This window comes from Equus przewalskii, chromosome 22 (assembly GCF_037783145.1).
Source record: "Equus przewalskii isolate Varuska chromosome 22, EquPr2, whole genome shotgun sequence".
NCBI classification, from domain to species: Eukaryota; Metazoa; Chordata; class Mammalia; order Perissodactyla; family Equidae; genus Equus; species Equus przewalskii.
In genome coordinates this window covers 19,098,669-19,122,407 of record NC_091852.1, presented here as the reverse complement: position 1 = coordinate 19,122,407, position 23,739 = coordinate 19,098,669, and the positions used below count along the sequence as shown (strand labels likewise).

The 23,739-nt window shown below is 42.5% G+C and overlaps 1 protein-coding gene across 1 annotated transcript in view; it reads left to right on the top strand.

The window, feature by feature from the left end:
- CFAP95 (cilia and flagella associated protein 95) overlaps positions 1-23,453 on the top strand; it is a 138,133-nt gene extending 114,680 nt beyond the window's left edge. Inside the window, exon 6 of the mRNA XM_070590449.1 lies at positions 23,265-23,453. Coding sequence (XP_070446550.1) covers positions 23,265-23,279 — 15 coding nt within the window. The 3' untranslated portion in view covers positions 23,280-23,453. The remainder of the gene's footprint in view (positions 1-23,264) is intronic.
- The last annotated feature ends 286 nt before the right edge of the window (positions 23,454-23,739 follow it).

Here is a 23,739-nt window from a genome sequence, read left to right as displayed (position 1 = left end):
AAAACTCCCTGCCCTCATGGAGAGGGGAGAAAGTCAAAAGCATAAGTAAGTAAATTATATGTTAGAAGGTAGTATGAACATTGAAAAGAGAAAACTATAAAGCAGGATGAAGAGGGTTGTGAGTGTCAGGGGAGGGAAGTAGTCTGTGATTTTGAACAGGATGGTCAGGGCACGCCTTGCTGAGAAAGGGGTGTGTGAGCCAAGACTTGAGTGATGTAAGGAGGTGCATCCTGTGACTATCTCAGGGGAGGATGTTCCAGGCAGAGAATAGCTTGTGCAAAGGCTGGAGTGAGAGTGGGCTTGACGTATTTAAGGCAGAGCAGGGTGAGCCAGTGGAGAGCAGTAGGAGATGAGGCCAATGAGTGAATAGGGACCAGAGCACCTAGGGCTTTGCAGGCCATCAGAGGGACTTTCACTCACTCCTGTCCAATCAGTGGTTTCAGAGGAGTCTCCCAGCTTGACAGGGGTGCTTCCTCACTCCTATCCAATCACGTGGCTCCCTGATAGCCACATTCGTTAGGACAGGGGTGGTTCAGGACCAAATCCAGCCCATGTGGAGTCCTCCCACAGAATTTTAAACTTGAAACGGGGCAAACGTCAAGATCTATTCCAGATATTGCAGATGCACTTTCTCAACTCTGTTCCCATCTCCTTGTAGCATGACTGCATGTTGGAGGAAGGAAAGCTAAAGAACATATCACCAAGACTTTTTTTATTGTGGTAGAAAACATAACATAAAATTTACCTTCTTAACCATTTTTAAGTATATGTACATTAATATTAACTACATACACATTGCTGTGCAACAGATGTCTGGAACTTTTCCAACTAGCAAGGCTAAAACTCTATACTCATTAAAATACAACTCCCCATTTCCCCCCCCCCCCTCCCCTGACTAACACCATTCTTCTTTCTGTCTCTCTGATTTTGGGTATTCTAAGTACCTCGTATAAGTGGAATCATGCAGTATTTGTCTTTTTGTGACTGGCTTATTTCACTCAGCATAATGTCCTCAAGGTTTATCCATGTTGTAACATGTAACAGGATTTACTTCATTTTTAGGGCTAACTAATATTCCATTGTATGTATATACCACATTTGCTTTATCCACTCATTCGTTGGATGGACACTTGAGTTGTTTCCACCTTTTGGCTATTGGGAATAATGCTGCAATGTACATGGGTGTGCAAATATCTCCTTGAGATCCTGTTTTCCGTTCTTTTGAATGTAAACCAAGAAGTGGGATTACTGGGTCCTATGGTAGTTTTATTTTTAATTTTTTGAGAAACTTCCATACTCTTTTCCATAATGACTACACCATTTTACATTCCCACCAACAGTGCAGAAGGGTTCCAATTTCTCCATGCCCTTACCCAGACTCTTTTATAACTGGGTTTTTCATGTGACTTAACTGACACCAAGCAGATGCCCCTGAGAAATGTGGAAGGCAGTTCACATTGTGAAGCCGTTTCTGGGCAAGCGCGGTTTGCAGATGTTCGGTTTTCTGTGACAGTTGTAGCTGAGATCCAAGTGGCTGGTTCTTAGCTTTGTGGGTGTCAAGAAGCAGAACACAGGACATCAATTTCACTTGCACAGAGAGCAGCAGGGACAGGGGGTGGCCTGACTGTGGCAGGAAACTCTGCAGCTGTTCCTGGAGCCTCAGCCTGGTGCCTGCAGTTTCTCCCGGCTCTTCCAGTGACTCTGTAAGCACCTACTTCTGGGGGCGATGGAGGGAGCGGGGATCACGTGGTAAAACACGACCACCAGGTGTCTGCTTTTTGCTTAAATTTGCAGGATGGGTTTCTGTCATCTGCAACTGAACTCTGACTAATATAGACCCTTCTTGGTAGCAGCTGCAGGGTGAAGTGTAGTTGAGCTTTTCCATGGTTGGTTCCCTGCTCTGGGGGAATGCTCATTTGCCATGAAAGAGAATGAAGTCAACTCAGACCGAAGCGTAGACTGAGAGAGAGTTTAAGTAAGACTGAATATAGGTTCCCACTATCCGTGAGGCCATGCAACACACATTCCAAATTCATAATTTGGTTATCCAACCTGCCTTTGATTACTTGAGATATCCCAAAATATTTACTCTGAATTCCCCTGTTGCTTAAGCCTCTTTAAGATGGATTTCTGTCACTTAAGATGAATTTCTGTCACTGGCAAATCAAGAGTTGAATTGAATTGGGGTGTAGAATACTTTGAAGATGTTATTACTGGGTTATAACTTTTACATAATTAGTCCGCTAAACGTGTCCCCTCTCTTCTCTCTCTAATTTACGGCTAGTTATTTTGATCGTTTAGAGTTTGGAGGAAGGAGGTCAAACCTAAGCCGAAGGGGCTGCGTCTGCTCTGATTCACAGCCACAGCTGTCACCCTAACGGGTCTCTCACTGCCGGAAAATCACCTCAAATTAAGGGGCCTACTGTTGGCAGGTTAGAAACCAATAAAAAGCAGAAGTAGCATATAACTGGAGCACAAATGGGTCACCACGCAAACAGCTCCACCTAGAACAGTGATGCCTTCCTGCTGGAATGTAGCGATCTGCCTTGTGGAAGGAGCACACCAGTGTCGGCATTTCAAGCTTATGAAGACAAGCCAGTTGAGCCATAAACAACCCCAAAGCCAAATACTTCCTATCCCAAAGAGTGGCCTATCTGAAATTTCAAGCAAAACTGAACTAGTAACTGTAAAGTCATACCCCCTAAGCCCTGCCTGTTTCTACCACTGGGTGGCAGCCAGCTGCCAGGTGTCAGGTCAGCTATACTAGACAATTGTCTTGTGGGAGTGTGGCCATCCTGTGTGTCCTTCCGTTGTTTGGAATGATCCCACCCCCCTACCCTTTGCTGAAAGCATACACCTGGTAGCCATGTTTCTCCATGTGATTCCTCCTCCCTCCATCGCTCCTGCTCCCCAAATTCCTGAGCCAGCCATTGACTGGCTGGTGACCCACCAGATTTTTTCTCCAGAAAGTAAAGGGAGGAAGAGACTACCTAGTTGGTAGTGGGGGTTTAAGTTCAAGGATCCCATGGACTAAAAGCACAACCAATTAAAGAAAAAAAGATAGATAAGTTGGACTTCATCAAAATAAAAAACTTTTGTGTGTCAAAGGACATTATCAAGAAAGTGAAAAGACAACTTGCAGAACAGGAGAAAATGTTTGCAAATCATATATCTGACAGAGTCTAATATCCAGAATATATAAAGAACTCTTACAACCCAAGAACAAAAAGATAAATAACTCAATTTTAAAAGTGGGCAAAGATCTGAACAGACATTTCTCCAGAAAAGATATACAAATGGCCAATGAGTATACGAAAAGATGCTCAACATCATTAGCTATTAGAGAAATGCAAATCAAAACTATAATGAGATACCACTTTGTACCCACTAGGATGGCTATAACAAAAAAATGGAAAATAACAAGTGTTGATGAGGATATGGAGAAATGGAACCCTCATGCACTGATGGTGGGAATGTGAGACGGTATATCCACTGTGGAAAACAGTTTGGCAGTTCCTCAAAAATTTAACATAGACTCACCATATTTAACCCAACAATTCCATCCCAAGAGACATGAAAACATATGTTCACACAAAAACATATGTTCACCAAAAAATGTTCATACCAGCAATGTTAATAATAACCAAAAAAGGGGGAATAACCCAAAATGTGCACCAACTGATGAATGGATAAACAAGGTGTTGTGTGTCCATACAACTCCTTTGGAGATATACCCAGGAGAGGAATTACTGCGTCATATGGTATTCTGTGTTTAACTTTTTGAGGAAATGCCACCCTGTTTCTGGGAATTAATTTTTGCCTGCTTCTTCCATTATTTGAGGTACCTGATGATAAGGAATACAAAATCAGCAGTAAATAATATTTATTGCCATGCACTGTACAGGTTCACAGAATCATTTTTACCAAAGAAACTTTTACTGAGGGCTCACTGTGTGCCAGGTACTAGACTGGGTTACATGGGCAGAGAAAAACGTGAGAGGCAGGAGGTGGTCCATGCTGGGGGGCTTACCGTCTAATGCGGGAAAGAGGCTAAAATAAATAGAAATGATGAAACACGCACACACACACACACACACACACAATCCTATACAAAATCAGGAACTGGGTTGAAACAAGGATGGATTTTGGTATAAAAGATGGATCCTAAGCAAAGTTTAGTTTGGTGGAAAAGTGGGCTGAGAGAAGAGGCCCTCCCGATGAAGAGGAACAAACCTGGGCCCAGGGCTCAGGGCACCATGGCTCAAGCCAGCTCGGCCACCAGCTGACTGGATGAGTAGCTACATTTCTCTGGGCCTCAATTTCCCAGATTGCAAAAGGGAGAGAGGTGGATTAGATGATATCTATGGCGTTTAGGGATTTTACAAGTTGGTTTTCCTGTTGTAGTAGAAAATGGAGTTGGTTTAATAAGAGAGGAAAGTCTTGGGAAGAGAACTATAAAACTTATTAGCAAAACCTAATCCTTCTGATTAGGGCCCACTCTTGGCATCTGAAAGGAGTGTATTACAGGTTTATTCTCATGGATGTTTATAGGAGTGAGGGATGTTTGCGTGCATGGCTGGGGGGAGGAATGGAATTCCACATACATCATTGCCATTTGACTAAGTGATCCAGTTGCTGCTACCAGGTGCCCAGATATGACTAGTTTGTTCCTAAAACTGAAACTGAGACCGTGGAAACAAACGGGGGGAGGAGGAGTGTATTGGGGGAAATACAGCATTTTGGAAGAATAATTCCTTAAACTTCCTGTAGTACACATAGAGGCAAGGCAGAGAGTAGAAGATGAGGATGCCCTGATGTGGCTAGAACTCAGAGCTGACTTGCTGACCGCACACCGTGGCCTCCAGCTCTCCGCTCCGTCATTCCTGCCGGGCTCACCTTCTCTCTCTACGTCACCTCTCAGCCCTCAGCCATTCTTTATTCTTTCAGTCGTTCAGTGTTCTCTTGGATCCGCTTGACTCCCTACAAACTCTAAACTTCAAGTCAGTTTTTGCCCCTTCCCCAATAATCCTCAAATTATTTGCCCCTCAGACCTCCCACCCTGTTTTCCACACTGGTGAGTGCTCCCTCAATCCCCCTCACCATGACACAGGTCACCCACCCTTCCTTTTGGGACTTGCTGCTTGGGAATTTCTCTATATCGTCTCAAACCTCCTTTTCATCTCAGCCAAAATTCTACCGTGTTCCCTAGCAAGACTGGTTCCTGACAGCCGTCCCTTTAATAATCCTGTGTATCTGTATATTTTGTCCCTTTCCACTGGCATTTTCTAATTTACAACAAACAAACCACTTTTTTTTTGGTCCAGGTTTAATGCGCAGAAATGGTAATTAACAAAAATAAACAAAGTAAAGTTAATATTTTAACCCAGTCTCCTGGTTATTGTTGAAACTTGGTGGACCAGAACTTCAAGCAGCTCTTGACCTATGAGGGAGGAGAAACTTCATCCCAGCATCCCCAGCCAAAGTCCTGACATTTACTCTGATTGGTCTGGCTTAGGTCTTGTGCTCACCTCTTATCACTGTGGTTACGGAGTGTAATGTAATGATTGTCATAGCCTTAGTCACATGCTTTACTCCTATAGCTGGAGTAGAGTTTTCTTTCCTGAAACTGCATGACTCCCTTAAATGAAATAAGAGCGTTTGCCCCTTGCTCATTTACTTGCAGGACTTGCAGATTAGATTGGACCCTACTTACTGACCCATCCCTACACTTATGTGTGGTTGGTGCTGTAACCTTTCTCAGCCCTAGTCCTCTCACTCAAGCCAGAGTGCTGGATGTTAACAAAGAACCATGTGGAAAACTCCAGAACCATGTGTGGAAGCCTGTGGGCAGAGATGAAAGGATGCAGAGAAGTGGTGAGGGGTAAGGACCGGTCGGCCCTGTAATAGTCATGTGGTGATGTCATGGCTTTAACATCTGCTGGGAGGCTCCTATTGCTAAAAGTGGAACAGCTGATTAGGGGACAAAATGAATAGCGCTCTACTGAATTCTGACCATAAAGTAAAAGCCAGTTGGTGAAACAGAAGGTACGGGAAACATGAGAGGAAGTGACTGAGTCACCTTGGAATTCTTAATGGCAGAGAAAGGGAACAAATGGGCATGTTCAGGCATATCCATTGGATTTTTTTTCTTTTAATCAGAGGAAGGTAAAATGAGTCCATAGTCAGTTTCTCAAAGGGGCTATCACTTAAGAAGAATAGTAGCTTTAAAAAAAGGAATGACTACTCTGTAATCTTGGGTTATCCTAATGAGAAGGACTCTGAGGAGACATTAAAGAAACAGAGCACGCTCAAGGAATGATCCAAGCCTAGATTTAGAAGTAACGAAAACAGAACCTCAGAGGCAGGGCACATAGTCAAGGATGAGTATAAGACCATGGACGTGGCACAAACTGCACAAATGAAACGTCCTGAGGACTAACTGTGAATAAGTTGACACTCGAGAAAATGTTAAAAGCCCCTGCTTGCAGGGCATTGTCTGCATGGCACTCCACGTACTTGCCTTGCTTCCTGAGGCCCTCCCCTTCGCCCACACCCCGAGTGAGTTCCACAGCCATTTTGCTCTTACGCTGTCACCTTTTCACGTGTACACATGTCTTACTCTTCTCAATTTCAGCCTCTCTTCAGCACAGTCTCTCACATGTACTACATGCTCCAAAACTGAATATCATTGACAAAGGAGTAGGTGAAGTTAATGATGACTCCAAGTTTCCAAGCACTGATTACAGGGAAACTGGCAGTGCCTGGGATGAAAGAGTGAAGCACAATGGGAAAGTCAATTAGCTTCAGAAGTCAATGCATTCAGTTTTGGGGTATAGTGAGGTCACAAATTACTTGGAGTTAGTTTCCAAAGATACCAAGGTAGGAATCTAATGCAGGTAAAATTACCATTTAAATCCTTTAAATCTCAATGTCTCTCTCTAAGTGATTTCAGTTGCATTAGAACTGGTCATTCTCTCTCACGTTGAACACATGAAGTTATTAGCTTATGTTTGGAGGACGTGCTGCACCAAAAATTATGCTTTTCTGGGCATGTGAGGAGGTGGTGAGGGTGCTGTCTGTATCTTTCCAAAGAGGGTATCGGGAACTATGCATATTCACAGTGCATACGACACTGGACTCTGTTGTAATTATGTGACATCCAGGTAGAGATGCCTAATGAATTTATGTGAGTGGTTTAATGCTTCATGACTCCCTGGCTGATAACTTTTTAATGCAACCTTTAGGGGAAATTGCCTATCATTTGGCAAAGCTAAATAAACAAATGGACTTTCACTAAGAGGCTTGGAAGTTGGTGCAGAGTTGGAGGGGAAAATGAGTTTTCTCCACTCTTTTTTTTTTTTTAGAAAAATTAGCCCTTAGCTAACATCTGCCACCAATCCTCCTCTTTTTGCTGAGGAAGCCTGGCCCTGAGCTAATATCTGTGCCCATCTTCTTCTACTTTGTATGTGGGACGCCTGCCATAGCATGGCTTGACAAGCAGTGTGTAGGTCCACACCCGGGATCTGAACCAGTGAACCCTGGGCTGCGGAGGTGGAATGTGTGAACTTAACCACTGCTCTACTGGGCCAGCCCCTCCCTCTACTCTTTTTGATTTTCCCCCTCTTCTCCACACAAGGGGAGAAAGCAAAGAATATACTAGAAATGCACTTCATTCCTTCAGCCAATGTGGACTATTGTATCAACCAGCAGGTTAGTAGACTGGAATAAAAAGACTAGTATCAGCCTAACCCTGTGCGTAACTATTCATGGTTATAATTCAGAGGGGACATTTTAAAACATTAATTAGCTTTGGAGGGAAAAGTGCGAATCCAAGTGCAATGTTTCACTTTGCTAGAATCAAGAAACAATTTTAATGACCCTGATGAATGTGGCACCCAGCAATTCAACAAAACAACCCATTAGGCAGAAAATATAAGCCTCATCATAGGAACAATCTTGCCATCAGCAGTGGTCAACAGTCAGTAGTTGACTGATAGAAATTAGCCATGAGCTAAGCCTAAACATGAACACCATGAGTCCTTCACCTCAAACGTTCCAGAAGGGTTGCCTTGTTTTGTTGATATTGCTGTTAAGGAAAAAGAAAGTCATGAATCTGGATATCCTTCCCCCTAACATTAACCATCTGCCCAAATGTAACCTACTTATTTCCTGGCTGACATTCGACTTTTGTGGTTCTTTTTTTTTCATAGTGATTATGAAAAACCCCTAATGGTGACTGGTGCTCACTAACATCATATGGAACAGTCATTTGGAGGCTGGCTTCCAAGTTCTTCTTCAACTACAAGCCCTTTCCTTCAAAATTCCTTAAATTCAAATATTGAAACTCTAAGAGGGTGGCAAGGCAAACCCATGTTCCTTGTGAAAACCTCCCAAAGGAAATTTATTTTGAAAGTTCTTTTAGAGGGTAAGAAGGAAGAGTTGAGCAGAAGGATGCAAGGCCAAGGTCAACTGGCTCTGAGGGAAGGGAAAGAGGGATGTAAGCCTGTGTTTCAGGATCCCCTCAGGTGCAGGGAGGACTAGTGCCTCTGCTAATGGTGAGCAGCTGTTCAAACAGAGGTGCTAACCTCAATGTCTTAACCAAAAATGGTTGAAAAATAATGTATAAAACAAGTGACACGTTGCCATCTCTAAGTTTGAAGGAGCATGTAGCAAAGTTGGATTAGAAGAATGGGAGACTGTCAAAGATACTCCTTAGCTATTTTGCTCGAACTTTTACTTTTGTTTGGGCTCTTGCCTGTATGGGGTTAATCTCTTGAGAGAGAAGTCTCAGCTTCCATGAGCTCAAGTCTGTATTGCATAAGTAATGCTGAGGGAGACTCCAAAAAAATTTGGAGTGATACGCATAACTAGTCACACCCTCAGAAGTTTTCTCATGAGCCTGAAATTCGACGAAGCCTGAAATCATTAAACAGAAGGGAAGAGTTAATTTTTGTTGAGTCTTGCTTCCATATGTAAGACAATTACCAGCACCTGCAATGAGATGCCTTATGAGGGTCCTTGTTTTGCGGTTCCCTGAACAGGGGTACATTCAGATTACCCATATTTATCAATCTGTATTTTCCACTTGCCTATCACCCTTTTTATTAATTAATTTAAAGTCCTCTATTGGAGGTGTCTGGGGCAGAGGCTGCGTTGCCTCTGCCTTTGTGTTTTTCCAGCCCCTGTCTTTTCCACAGTAGGTGTTCGATTCACGTTGACTCATGAACATGTAAAGCCCCACTGAGTAGAGAGGATATGTAGGCAGAGGAAGTGGAGAGACTGACTTCGTCTCTCACTTGGTAGGTGATGACCTCTTGGAGATGGATGTGAAAGCCAAGAGTCAGGAGGGAAAGGAGCAGCTTGAGCTGGAATTCCAGACTTTCCCCTGCAACTGCTGGGTGATAGACGAGGCTGCTCTATTCTGTTCCAAGTTCTCCGGCTTTTATCCTCAAATGTTGGCCATAATTTCAAGGCTGTTGAGATGGATACCGTCTTAGTGGAATTTACATTGCACCACTTAAAAACTGTTTCCCTTTCACTTGGCCCTGAGTGATGTGTTTCTCCTCTTTACTTCTTCCTCTTGCAGAGATAAAATGCTCTGCAAGGAGTTAATGGTTTTACAGCCATGCAGCTGGCAGCAGTAGATCATAGAGCTCAGTGCAGAAATCCAATTATTTCCTTTGTCTGAGATGAAAACCAATACTTTGGGGGTGGGGGAAGGGCCTCTGCTGTAGAGTTGCTTGATTTAAGATTTTGTTCTAGAAAGGACAGGTTTTCCGAGGCAGCTTGGCTCCTGGGTCACAGAAGCTTGCCTTTCTCTCCTCCTTGATGCTGGCCACCTGAACACACTTGGGATCCAGGAAACAGGACAAAAGAACCCCTTAGTCTATGTTTCTGGCTACTTTAGGGCTTAGGATGAGTAGTTAAACTAGCGTTAAATATCCTAGGCGCATGATGATGGTGATTCCAGCTTCTTGCTATCAATGCAGGAGTATTGGTGGAGTAATTTGAAAAGAAAAGTGGCCACTGAGCCCTTTTAACTAAGCCTTGGAGAGAAAACCCAGAAAGAAATACATAAATGCACAGAGAGATAAGATAGATAGCTAGAAATCCTTCGTTCTGGAGTTTTTCATTGGCTTAGATGGGTAGGAGAATTTCCAATTCCAAACCAAGGATAGAATGTGTCTCATTAAAAAAAAAAAGTAGCCATTGCAAAATGCAAAAAGAATAGAAACAGTTTCACAGTTATCAGAAACCACTGTCTTCTAATCTGATACTCTCATCTATTCCGTATCTATCTTGTCCCAACAATCTTCTAGAAAGGGATGATTATGTGCTTATTCGCAAAAAAAAAAAACCAGAAAACTGAGTGACTTATCCAAGGACACAAAATGATTAGAATCAGAACTGGAATCAGAAACTGGGCAGGATGGGATAGGGTGGGAGTGTGGACCTTGAAGTCAAAGAGATCTGAGTTTGAATTTTTGTTCTGCAGCGTAAGAGTGCTTATCTGTCCATTCATTCCTTCATCTATAAAATGGGGGAATAATACTTACTTTGGTGATATGTTAAGAGGATTAGTGATAATGTACATAAATGTATTTTTCCCATAATAATCCTGTAGAGTAGGTGAAAAGGAACAGCGGGTAATAAGACAGAAAGGAAGTCAAACCCAGATTATGGAGGAACTAGAATTCATTAGCTGTGCCTGCCAAGATAGGCTTTGACAACAGTGATATGGCATGGCCAAGCCTATTATAGGCTCAGTGGAAGCCTCTAGGAAATCTAGCACTGTGAAGTAGCAAAGCTTTTCCTATACGGCCATAGTTAAACTCTTGAATGCTGACTGGGTCCTTACTCCAGCCTCAGAGTATAAAAGGTGGGATTCTCACTTTGCATAGGATGCTCTGTCCTCTCAAGCTCAGCCATGCCTCTATGAAGAACTAGGATCCACTCACTCACATGTATCCTTTCCTGGTGTATATCATTTGCACTGCTTATTGGCTGGTTTGGAGGTAAACCAAAGTGAAAGTATGCTCGTCCAAGTTATCATTCTTGTCAGTCCTCAAACTTGGACATCCCTGTGTGGTCTGGCTTAGCTAACTAACTTAAGTCAAGGAACACTGAATTAAAAAGATACAAGATAGCTCAGGGAATGAAAGGAAATGCTGAGCAACCAGACTTCAACAGACAGGGGTCTGGGTTTATCTGGGGATCTGTAGGAGGCAGGAACAAATGAGCAGCCTTTTAGGGGTGCCACCAAAGGGACTGATTAGTTTCAATGATTTTTCACTCCCCTGAAGATTCAATTTCTAGAGGAAGAATCTGACTGGTCCAGCTCAAGTCACGTGTTCACAGTCCCACCCAGATCCTATCTAATGAAGGAGGGGCATTTTCTTCAAGGAGAAGGAAGAAGGGAAGCTGAGTAGGTCAAAACGTTGGCTGTCTCTTCTCCTGTGAGGACGCCCAGTGGAAAAGTTACAACCTCCTCATATTGTAGTCCCACCATCTCTCTGGGGGAAGCGACCTTTGCAGAGTACGGTGAGAAATGATTAACCAAAGCCTGTGCACGTTTTGCATATCACTCCTGAGCTAAGTACGTCTATGTTGTTAGTGAGTTATCAAGATTCATTATAATTTAATATGAAAATTGCTACTGAGCACCACATGGTCCAAACATTGCAGGGCTGCATTTGGAACAGGACGTCTCTATTTTGGCATCTACGCACTTATCAGGAAATACACCTCCTGATATGTGCATAAGAAGCTTATTCAATTCTAGGTCTTGTTGCTTAGAAAGGTATCTCTCCTGAGCAGCCGGAAGATGGGAGCTGCTTGGGATTGTAGCAGAAAGAGTGAGAGAGGGACCGGAGTCTTGGCACTCTAGAGCTAAGCATAGCTTCCTTAAATAGCTTTCTGGGGAATAGCGGATGAGTCTCAGATGCTCTGTCTCTGTAGCATAATATTCTGGTTCATCTTGGGTCAAAGCTTTCAGAAACAACTCTCTGACCCCCAACCCACCTCCCTAAGCAAAGTGGCTTCTTTCTGAGGCTGGGATCTCTATCCATGTGCCTTCTCCCTATTCTCTCAGGGGCCACACAACCCTATCAGAATCTGGTTTTTTTTTTTTTTAACTTTTTACTGAGATTATGATAGTTTACACCCTTGTGAAATTTCAGTTGTACGTTGTTGTTTGTCAGTCGTGTTGTAGGTGCACCACTTTGTGCCCACCTCCCAAACTCCCCTATTCCCTGGTAGCTACTAATCTGTTCTCTTTGTCTACATGTTTAATTTCCACATATGAGTGGAATCATACAGAGATTGTCTTTCTCTATCTGGCTTATTTCACTTAACATAATTCCCTCAAGGTCCATCCATGTTGTTGTGAATGGGACGATTTTATCCTTTTTTTATGGCTGAGTAGTAGTCCATTGTATATATATACCATATCTTCTTTATCCAATCATCAGTTGATGGGCACTCAGGTTGCCTCCACGTCTTGGCTGTTATAAATAATGCTGCAATGAACATAGGGGAGCATGTAACTTTTGTAATTGCTTTGGATTTCAATTTCTTTTTGATTTCAATTTCTTTGGATAGATACCTAGTAGTGGGATGGCTGGGTCATATGATATTTCTATTTTTAGTTTTTTGAAAAATTACCATATTGTTTTCCATAGTAGCTGCACAGTTTGCACAGAATCTGTTTTTAGCAAAGGATGTGAGGTACTCATTCATTAAAAAAAGAGTAAACAATAGCTAATATTTGCATAACATGCCATACACATCTAAATGTTATCTCTTTGAATCTTTGCAATGACGCTAAGAGCTAGGATGCTCATTTTCCCCTCCTTCTCCCCTTGCTACCTTTCTCTATCCTTCTTTCTGCCCCCAGGAGACTGACTTTCCATGGACTGTATCAGTGGTCTTCCTTGCCCATTGGTTTCTCATTGGGTTTGGCCAATGGGAGGCAACAGCAGCATAGAGGAGGGTGAGAAGAGAGGAAGATCAATGTATCCCCTCCACCAGCTCCCTCCCTGCTGGACCAGGGATTTACAGTATCTGTGTTTCCTTGGAAGGCCGCAGCTCCTGCGGTGTAGCCCTTTCCTATGGCTACAGCTATAGCTCTCTCCTTTTTATGGTAACTGTGCTCTCTCCTTGTCCCTCAGATCTGGGACTGGTAGAGGGCTCCCTGTTTCAACACTTCCCAGAGTGCTCGGCACGCCTTGTTGGTTTCTCTGAACCCTGAACTTTGTTAATAGCCCCTAATTAAACCCTCCTCAATTACCCTGTTTGAGTGCATTATCTCTTTGCTGCTGGGACTCTCCCCGTTACAGCTGAGTATTACTGTCCCTAATTTACAGATGAGTAAACTGTGGCCCAACAAACAGCATGTTGAACCCAGGTTATCCATCCACAAAACTCAGACTCTCTCTGCCAACCTAGTCTATGCAACTGTCTTCATATTTAAGAGAGCTCATTGCCTTCAGCTGAAGTATTACACTGGCCTTTCAGGCATCAACGCTTGTGTGGGGACATATTTTTGGAAGAGCGACCCTTCCTTCTTCCCACTAGGAGTGGATGCCACTCTGTCCTGCTGGCCAAATGTGATCTGGGTCCTGGTTTTCAATTTTTGAAGAACTTTCCTTCTTTAGTTTAAAAAGAATTGCTCTGAATCCCCTTTTATCACTCAGGAATGCCTCTTGAGATTTTGATATTTTCAATCCTGTTAAGCAGAACTCTTAAACTTAATTATTTGAAAACAACCTTAATAAAATTTGACTCAAGGCCAGTCTTGAAATACCAGATCAGAGAGAAACCTAATTAGCTATTTTTTTTCCTACTCTGGATGCTGCACAGCACATTTGAGCTGGAAATGGCCTTAGCGATTATCCAAGTTCTTAACCTCATTTTGAGTAACATAGGCCCTCTTAAAATTTGAAAAAGCTATGAACCCTTTCCCAAGAAAAATACAAATTCTTTCTCTCTCTCATACACACACACACACACACACACACACATACATATGCATACACACAAAATATTACATATGATTTTTGTGGTTCAATGTAATCCCAAAGCCCACTCATGGGCCCCCAGATTAAACCACCCTATGGGGTCAGCCCGGTGGCATAGTGGTTAAGTTCGTGCACTCAGCTTCAGCAGCCTGGGGTTCACAGGTTCAGATCCCAGGCACAGACCTATATACTGCTCTTCAAGCCATGCTGTGGCGGGGTCCCACATACAAAGTAGAGGAATCCTAGCATAGATGTTACCTCAGGGACAATCTTCCTCAGGCAAAAAGAGGAAGATTGGTAATTGATGTTAGCTCAGGGTCAATCTTCCTCACCAAAAAAAAAAAAAAAAAAAAAAACAAAACCCCAACACAAAAACCCCACTCTATTCTAGTCTAATCCCTTAGGTTTACAGATAAGGAAGCTGATACCCAGTCAGGTAAAATGACTGGCCCAGGGTCTCACAGCTCGTTAGCTGGCATATCAATCAGGTTGAGCTAAATTAGGCTGTAGTAACAAACAGAATTTCAGTGGCTTAAAACAACATATTTCTTTTTCATTCTTGCTATGATTCCACTGTGGTTTAGCTAGGTGCTCTGCTCCATGTCATTTTTACTTAGGGGTGCAGGGTAACAGACAAATGTTTTCTAGAACACCATCTGGCATCATGAAAGAAGAAGAGACAACATTGCAAACTAGGCACTGATTTTAAAGCTTCTGCCTGCAAGGGACACATTGCTGCTGGTCATATGTCATTGGCCAAAGCAAGTCATATGGCCAGGTCTAACTCAAGGGTGGCAGAGAAATATTTGATGGATAGCACAGTAACTAAGAAAGCTGGGAAAGTCAGAATGAGAGCAACGCTCATTTTTCAAACTAAAATCTCTTCTTCCTACTGTCTGAATTGCTCTTATGTTTTCAATGCTCTTTCATTTTTGCTGGCCCTCCAAAGCTTGGAACCCATGGTGCTGCCATGCAAGCAGAGAGGAGTTTCTGGCTTTTTCTTACTTTAGCAATTAGTCATAGTTGTGGCTCTATTTACACCTTTAATTGTTTGTTCATTCCACAATTTACCAGATACCTACTTTGCCCTGAGGGCTGTGGTGAAGATTAAGTTAGAAAATTCACAGAGCCTGGTGCAGAGTAGTTGCTCAAAGTATGTTGGTTCATTTGTGTGTGTGTGTTTATTTTTATATCTTGAAATCAACATAGAATAATGATTGAGAGCACACACTGTAAGTATAAGATTTAGATAATTTTATTAATCTCTCCGTGCCTCAGTTTTCTTATCTATTAAGCTGGAATAATAATACCAAACTCTTGGGCTGCAGTCAGGATTAATTGTAATAATACATGCAAAGCCTCTCCTCAGGACCTGGCTCAGAGAAAGTCCTTGACGAAATTAGCTATTGTTCGTGTTATCAGCATGATTATTGGGAAATGTGATTGCTGTTTGCCAAGTGGGCAGTGTAGCAAGAAGGAAAGAGCATAGCTTTGGAATTTGGTAGACTTGGGTTCCAATCTCAGCTCTGCTGTGGCGGGAATTTAGGCAGGTTACTGCTCTGAGCGTCAGCCTCTTCTTCGGTGATATGCGCCAGCCCTACTCAGGGTGTTTGGAAGACTGCATAGGGATGTGACTTTCTAACGTCTCACACAGTGCATGGCACGTTGGAGACAGCGTATTAATATTAGTTCTTCTGGATGTTGTAAGGACATCCAAAGAGAACAAGGGAAACAAGTCCTCCCTCTTGCCTTCCAGGGGTTAATAATTTCATTGTAGAGATAAGATATGTCCACAAATAACTATAGATACCCTAAAATGGTGTCATGAAAGACCCACAGTTAATGGGCTGTAGAAGTTTGCAGTAGGTGAGTTCCTATAAGAGGGTCATTTGAGCTGATCTGATGGCTTTGGCTGCAAAAACATTGCTCCTTACTAAAGAGATATTTCAATTTACAAACACATTTAATTTTGCGTTCTCTCTCCTTATCACCCCCCGCAAACCTCAGAATACCCTATTATGCACCACTGGTAATTTTTGTATAGAGAGGAGAAATTCATTGCCCTCACTACCAGCACAGTTTGCTGAGCACTCTGCTTTCTGGCTGTGATATTTACAGCATCTCAGTTAAGATTTAATTTTCTGTTGTTCCCTGAACTTCACAGCCTTCATTTTTCATTTGCTGTCTGAGATTCATTGCTCTGGCACCCCAGAACCACTGCTGGAGAGACTGACTTAACATTCAGAATCAATGAACACACAGGAGAAACGTCATACCAGAGACAGGCCACAAGTGATGTTTAGTGGGGGTTAGCTTTGATCCTTAGCAATAGTTTTATATTCTTCTTTCCACTTCCTGTAGCCAACTGCATTTCGCTACCTAGTTATCAAATAAGATGCCTTGGAGGTACCTGAACTTGGGCATTCTCTCCTGGAAATGTTACAGTCTAGGATCTCTCTGGGTGTTATTATTATTTCCTTTTAATCTTGGCCTCTGGACTTACTTGATACTGTAGGAAACCTGTTTTTTTTCTTTTTTTCATCTCATGAGTTTCTTGCCAGAATTGCCCGATAACACAAAAACTTGTCTAAAGAGATCTCAGGGCCAGCAGGCCTCTTCCCTGCCTCGTTATCTGTGGATTTGTCTGGTTGGAGAGATAGCATTTTGATTATTTTTCCATTCCAGAGCTCACTGCTCTCTACACGACCCTTTCACCTAAACCCCATGAGAATGTTCACTGGGGATAGAGGTGGTTGAATACTTTCTCATCCCACTGCCTTTCACTCTGCAGCCCATCTGCTTAGGTGTTAGCAGGCTGACTGTCCTTCTGGACCTATGATGTTTTGGTAACTGCCTGCTCTTTGCCAACATGTATATCCACATTGTTGTACTGGGAACAGCATTTTCATACACTATGGCTTTGCTTTCCTTTCATACTTCATCAGTGGGATGGGAACTTGACACAAACCCTCTTCCCTGGGATTCCAGATACGAGACTGCGAGAGAGTTCGGCCTGTCTCTTTACAGGGGCTGGAGCCACAGAGGTGAAAGTGAGCGGAGTTAGACGGCATTTTCCTTCCAGGAAGAGCCAGGGCACAGTGAGAAAAAATATGGAGCAGGCGTGCAGAAAGGAGAGAACAGAGGTATAGAGATGGAGGGTCCTGAGGGCCACTTGGAGCTCTGGTTTCTACAGACAAGTAGTGCCTACTTTTGTGAGAGGTCAGCTCTTCATTGGGAACCACAAATATCCTCAAACCTTTCCTATAAATCTCATTGGCTTCGACTGGTGAAAGTTGGTTTCTGTCACAGGTAATCAAAGAGTCCTGGTGGGCACAATGTGTTTTTTTTCACCAAATTGCTGGCTTTATGCTTCTGGTGATAGCTAACAAGAGAAAAATTAGGTTATTATTCAGTACCTTTCCGACCACAAGGGAAAACGTTAAAACTTCAGCATGCTCAAAATAGAATCATCAAATATACTCAAAGGAATTGAAAGCAAGGTCTTGAAGAGATATTGTGTATCCATGTTCATGGCAGCATGTTCACAATAGCCAAAAGGTGGAAGCAACCCAAGTGTCCATTGACCAAGCAATGGATAAACAGAGTCTGGTACATACATACAATGGAATATTATTCAGCATTAAATAGGAAAGAAATTCTGTCACATACTACAACATGGATGAGCTCGAGGACATTATGCTAACCAAAATAAGACAGTCACAAAAAGATAAATACTATATGATTCCACTTATACAGGGTACCTAGAGCAGTCAAATTTATAGACACAGAAAGTACAGTGGTGTTTGCGAGAGGCTGGGGGAGGAGGGCAAGGGGCGTTACTGTTTAATGAGTACAGAGTTTCCGTTTTGAAAGATGAAAAGCGTTCTTGAGATTGGTTGCCCGATAACATGAATGTATTTAACACTACTCAACTATATACTTAAAAGTAATTGAGAAGGTAAATTTTATGCTTAGCGTATTTTATCACAATTTTAAAAAAAGGAATCATCAAATTCCCAGAATAATATCATTGATTTCTGGGATGTGGACAAAGATAGTGGAATGAACCTGGATTATGAGTGGGAGGCTCACATTCTCTTCCTGGCTTTGGACTCAAAGAAGTATGATTTGTCCACCATCATTTAATTTCCTTATACCTCACTTCATTCTTATGTTCCTTGAATTTATTTATATAAGTACCTGCTAAGTAGGTTCTGGATCCCATGCGAAATGCTGGGAGCATGAAGATGAATAAGATATAGGTTTCTGGAGAAGCTTGTTCATAGGAAGTAATCTCTGGGTGTGTCTAGAAATATCAACAAGAGGAATTCACCAGGTGGGAAAGTGAGAGATGGCATTCCAGACACACAGCAGCATGCACAAAGGCCCAGAGGCATGAATGGGCCTGATGTGTTTGGGAAATTCTGAGAAGCACTTTTGTGTTGAAGCCTGGGCAGCAGATGGGGGCAGATAAGAGAAAAGAGTGCTAGGAGATGGGGCTGAACAGCATGACTGTGGAAGGGCTTCTTATGGGTTATTTTGGAGAAGGCAGTTTTTCCCTCTGCGTGTTCTGTGGACCACTAGCATCTGCAGAGGATCATGGACAAATAATCTGGGAGATCTTCCCCACTCTATCCCCTTTAATTGTGTCTGGAGAATGACTTGTTTTGCTCATGTTTCCTGGCTATTGAATAGAAGGAGATTAGAAGGACCGTTTTGGACTATCCCTAAATCTGCCCTTTCGCTGCCCTCTAAGTCCCCAGACAAAGCCCCTTGGACATCCTAGTCTCAGGACTTATCTTTTCATCATTAACAAAGTCACACTTAATTTTTATAAGTATTTCATTTATTCATTCAACAAGAATTCATCGAGCATCTACCAGGTACACGAGGTACTGCTGCAAATGATCTCAGTAGGAGGTGAAAGGGAACAGTGGCTCCAGAGCACAGATCCTGGAAGCAGATGGGCTTGAGTCCAGGGCTCATTTCTGCCTTGAGCAAGTCAATTTGCCTTTCTTTTTTTTTTCAGTTTCTCCCCCCCCCCCCCGCTTTTTTTTTGGTGAGGAAGATTGGCCCTGAGCTAACATCTGTTGCCAATCTTCCTCCTTTTTTTTTCTCCCCGAAGCCCCAGTACATAGTTGTATATCCTAGTTGTAAGTCACTCTAGCTCCTCTGTGTGGGATGCCACCACAGCATGGCTTGATGAGTGGTGTGTAGGTCCATGCCCAGGATCCAAACCACCGAAGTGGAGCACACTAACTTAACCACTTGGCCACAAGGCCAGCCCCATCCTTTTGCCTTTTTGAGGCTCAGGTAACTCATCTATGATGTGAGAATAATCATAATACCTACTGTTAGGAGCTGAATTATATCCCTCCCCCTCTAAATTCATATGTTGAAGTTCCAACCCCCAGTACCTTATATTTGGGGATAAGATCTTTAAAGAGGTAATTAAGTTAAAATGAAACCACTGGGGTGGGGCCCTAGTCCCATATGACTAGTGTCCTTATAAGAAAGGGAAGAGACACCGGGGTGCACATGCACAGAGAAATGGCCACGTGAAGAAGCAGCAAGAGAGCAGCCATCTGCAAGCCACGGAGAGAGGCCTCAGAGGAAACCAACCTCGCCAGCACCTTGATCTTGGACTTCCAAGCCTCCAAAGCTACGAGAAAATTATTTTTTTGTTTAAGCCTCCCAGTCTGTGGCATTTTGTTCCAGCAGCCCTAGCAAACGAATATACCTACTTTATGCAGGTACTAAGAATGTTAAATCACATGATGCACATATAATATAACACTTAGTACGGTCCCTGACACACATGAAATGATTAGTACATGCATAGGATTACTTTTGCTCTTGTTATTACAGGGATAAACTAGATGGAGATGCCATATTGAAGATGCACTCTGCTGAGATGGAGAACTATGGCGTTTCTATCATGTGTGTTTCTAGAATATGTTGAAATATCTATAAAACAGGATGGAAAGTGTTAAGTGCCAAAATGGGGTAAAGAGCATTCCGTGGTAGTCAGAGGAGAAAGCACTGGGAGGAGTGAGTCGGGGGTGGGAGCAGTGCTGAGGTAGATTTGGTTGAAGGTAGCATCTGACGTGGGTGGATCGGATTAGTGCATACAGATGCATGCAGGATGTTAATTGCATATGTGTGTTTAATTATGTCTATTACATATTAATATGCTGCGTGCATAAATATCCATACTTGATTGACCTGGAACAATAGTCACTCATTCATTCGGTCAATAGATGTTTGTTGGATGCCCATGTGAAGGTACTGTTCTAGAAGGTACTGTGCTAAGGGAACAGCAGTGAACATGCAAAGTCTCTATCCTCCTTGATCTTACATCCCAGGAGGGGTGATGTTCATGATTGTTAAGAATAAAATGATTTTGAAATGGTATGTGCAGTATGATTCTATTTTTAACATATATGTGAACATTCAAATTTTATATTACAGAAATGAGATCATGTGTGTATAATTCTATATCAAGAGAAAGTGAGAGAGCTAGAGCAACAGAAAGTTGGAAAGATAGATGTAAAAGTGTTAACTGTGCTTCTATTTCAGGGCTGGAATGATCTTTTCTTAGTTTTATTTGTATTTTCCAAATTTGGGGGCAATAAACTTGTGCTTTATATATAACGTTAGAAAAGTTGTGCATTAAACTACATTGAGATATCACCTTACGCTCGTTAAAATGGCTATAATCACCAAGACAAAAAATAACAAACGTTGGAGAGGATATGGAGAAAAGGGAACCCTCCTACACTGCCGGTGGGAATGCAAACTGGTGCAGCCACCATGGAAAACAGTATGGAGATTTCTCAAAAAATTAAAAATCGAAATACCATATGACCCAGCTGTTCCACTACTGGACATTTATCCAAAGAACTTAAAATCAACAATTCAAAGAGACTTAATGCATCCCTATGTTCATTGCCACATTATTCACAATAGCCAAGATGTGGAAGCAACCCAAGTGCCCATCGACTGCTGAATGGATGAAGAAGATGTGGTATATATATACAATGGAATACTACTCAGCCCTAAAGACAAAATCATCTCATTTGCAACAACATGGATGGAACTTGAGGATAGGATGTTAAGCGAGATAAACCAGACAGAGACAGAGACAAACACTGTATGATTTCACTCATATGTGGAAGATAAACAAATGCGTGGACAAAGAGATCAGACTAGTGGTTACCAAAGGGGAAGGGAGTTGGGGGGGTGGGCATGAGGGGTAAAGGGGCACATATATCTGGTGACAACAATGTACAACCAAAATTTCACAATCTTATAATCTATTATGATCTCAATTTAAAAAATTGTGTATTATATATGCAATGAAACAACCAGGTGCTAAAAGTTAGAGTGTAACAGAAATTGCAAAAACCCCTGACTCCTTATTCCCGTCTCCTCAAGGGCTGTCACATTTCCAACCCCAAAAGCCTCTTTTTGTTGTTTTTGACATTTCCACCTGAAGGCATGTTGATGCTCAACTCTTTCCCCTACATTTGCTACCGTCCCCCTTGTTTGTGGTCCATAAATCCTTTTATTTGAGAAAATAAAATCTTCAGCTTGAGGGAAGTGCTTTTCCCAGAGAACATTGTTCTCAAATTCTGAAGCTTTGGACTTTTAGGAAGAAAAACACTCCATAAATGCAAGTGATGGCTGTTTCTATTTGTTTTATGGTTCTTAAGAGTATAGAAGATGTTCAGATAAAGCTGCCTAGAAAGTAGCTCATGGATTTTGTAATGAGAAACAAAGCCCTCAGAATTTAGGGCCCCCTTGATGGTGGGGGTCTCCCATTCACAAGAGGGTTTGTGATATAAAAGCATGGTTCCCTTCCTGGTCCCTGAATGCATAGGAGATGAGCCCCGACCCCCCAGCCCTGGAGCCAGAACCTCAGCCATTGGGTGCATTGGCAGAGCCAAATTCTAGGCTGAGGTTCAGGAAAAGTTTGTCGGTCATGGCATCACTTCTGGCAAACACAAGTATATCTTTTTTTCTTCCACTGAGGCCCCAGTTTGCTTGGCATGACCTGGCTTATCTGGCAAAGCTAGTTAGTGGTGCCCCAGCTTTCCGGAGCAGCGCGCCTCTCACCAATAGGCTGGGTGTGGTGATTTTAATGGGCTCACAGTTCAGAGTATGATATTTTCACATTTCCTTTTGTTTATTTACTCTGGTTTCTTATCCCAGTCATTCCCATCTTTTCTTCTTAATTCAAATGCTGAAATTTTCACTGCAATTTTGCAGTGCATGTATTTATTCCATAAATATTCTTTCATTCTGATTGGTTACTCGTGATGATGGGCCCCACTGTCATTTTAAGTAAAATTAATCAATTTGCCTATGTATTTTTGTTAAAGATGAAGGTCCAGTGGGGGCACTTATAATTTGAGTAATGATTTACATGAATTCTGGGCAAAAGAGAATGAGTTCTTTAAATATCCAAAATAGACATACAGAGATATGTTCACACCACTGGAAAAAACTTAAAGTTTTAAAAAAAAGTCTGATTCCTCATCGAGAAAGCTATTTATGTGATTGCTTCACTTTGTTACTTAAAATTTTTCAGTTTTTGTTGTTCTCAGGGTAAGTACATTAACTGACCTATTGGACCTGGCACGAACTGGCCCCTGCCTCTTCGGCAGCCTCAGGCCTCACGTTGTAACCAGAGCACAATCAATTTCTTCCATTTCCTCTAGAGCACTAAACACTTCCACATCCAGGTCTTCATGCTGTGTTTTTTCTTTCTGGAATACTCCATCCTCTGTCTGGGTAACTCCTTGTTATTTCTCAGGTCTCAGCTCACAAGTGGCTTCCTCTGAGCAGCCTTCCCAAATCCCCTTGGTCTTAGGTAAAGGCTGCCTCGTCCGTGTTGTGTGTCATAGTATGTCATTGCCTGTCCACTTCTCTGTCTCCTCCACTGGGTCTGTAAAATTGCCAAGGGTAGAGACCATGTCTTTATGTATCCCCTGTGCCTAGCACAGCACCTGCTGGCACATAGTCGGGGCTCAATAAATATTTCTTGACCAAATAGATACATTGGAATAATTTGTCCAGAGAAGAAGTCAGGTTTAAAGTGATGAGTTTCATGCCGCTATTAACTTGGGTGCCTGAATTATCCAATCAATTCAGATTGGACAGTTACTATTGAACACCGTTACGTGTCAGCGGCTTCCACCTACACTATTTCATCGATCTTCCCCTTACCTTTTTATTTTGCAGGTTCAGCAAGGCTGAAGAACTTGATCCTGGCAGCCGATGCATAGAAGGAATCCCAGGCTTCAGAGATCTTGGCCCTATATTGGGGTGCTGCCTCTTTAAACTTTTGAACTTTACGATGCTCTGTTGTTGCAACTGTCTGCTGGGCTACCGGATTGGAAGCTAAGAAGCCTTGAATTACCTACATAAAAGGTACAACTTAGATAGAAGTCAAAATAGAATCCTGGGGGGGGGGGTGGGGGTCGGGGGAGGAAGTGCTGGTCTGGGGATCTAGACACCTGGGTTCTCTTCTTACCTTTGTTACTAACTAGCTGTGTGACATTGGGCGTGTCGCTTAGTCTCTCTGGGCCTTACCTTTCTCATCTATCCAATGACTGGGAAGGATGGGATAGTTTTATTAGGGGCCCTCCAGCTTTAAATTCTAGGATCCTAAGCTTGAAAGCTGGTACGAGGCATCAGAATTGCACAATGCTTCCTG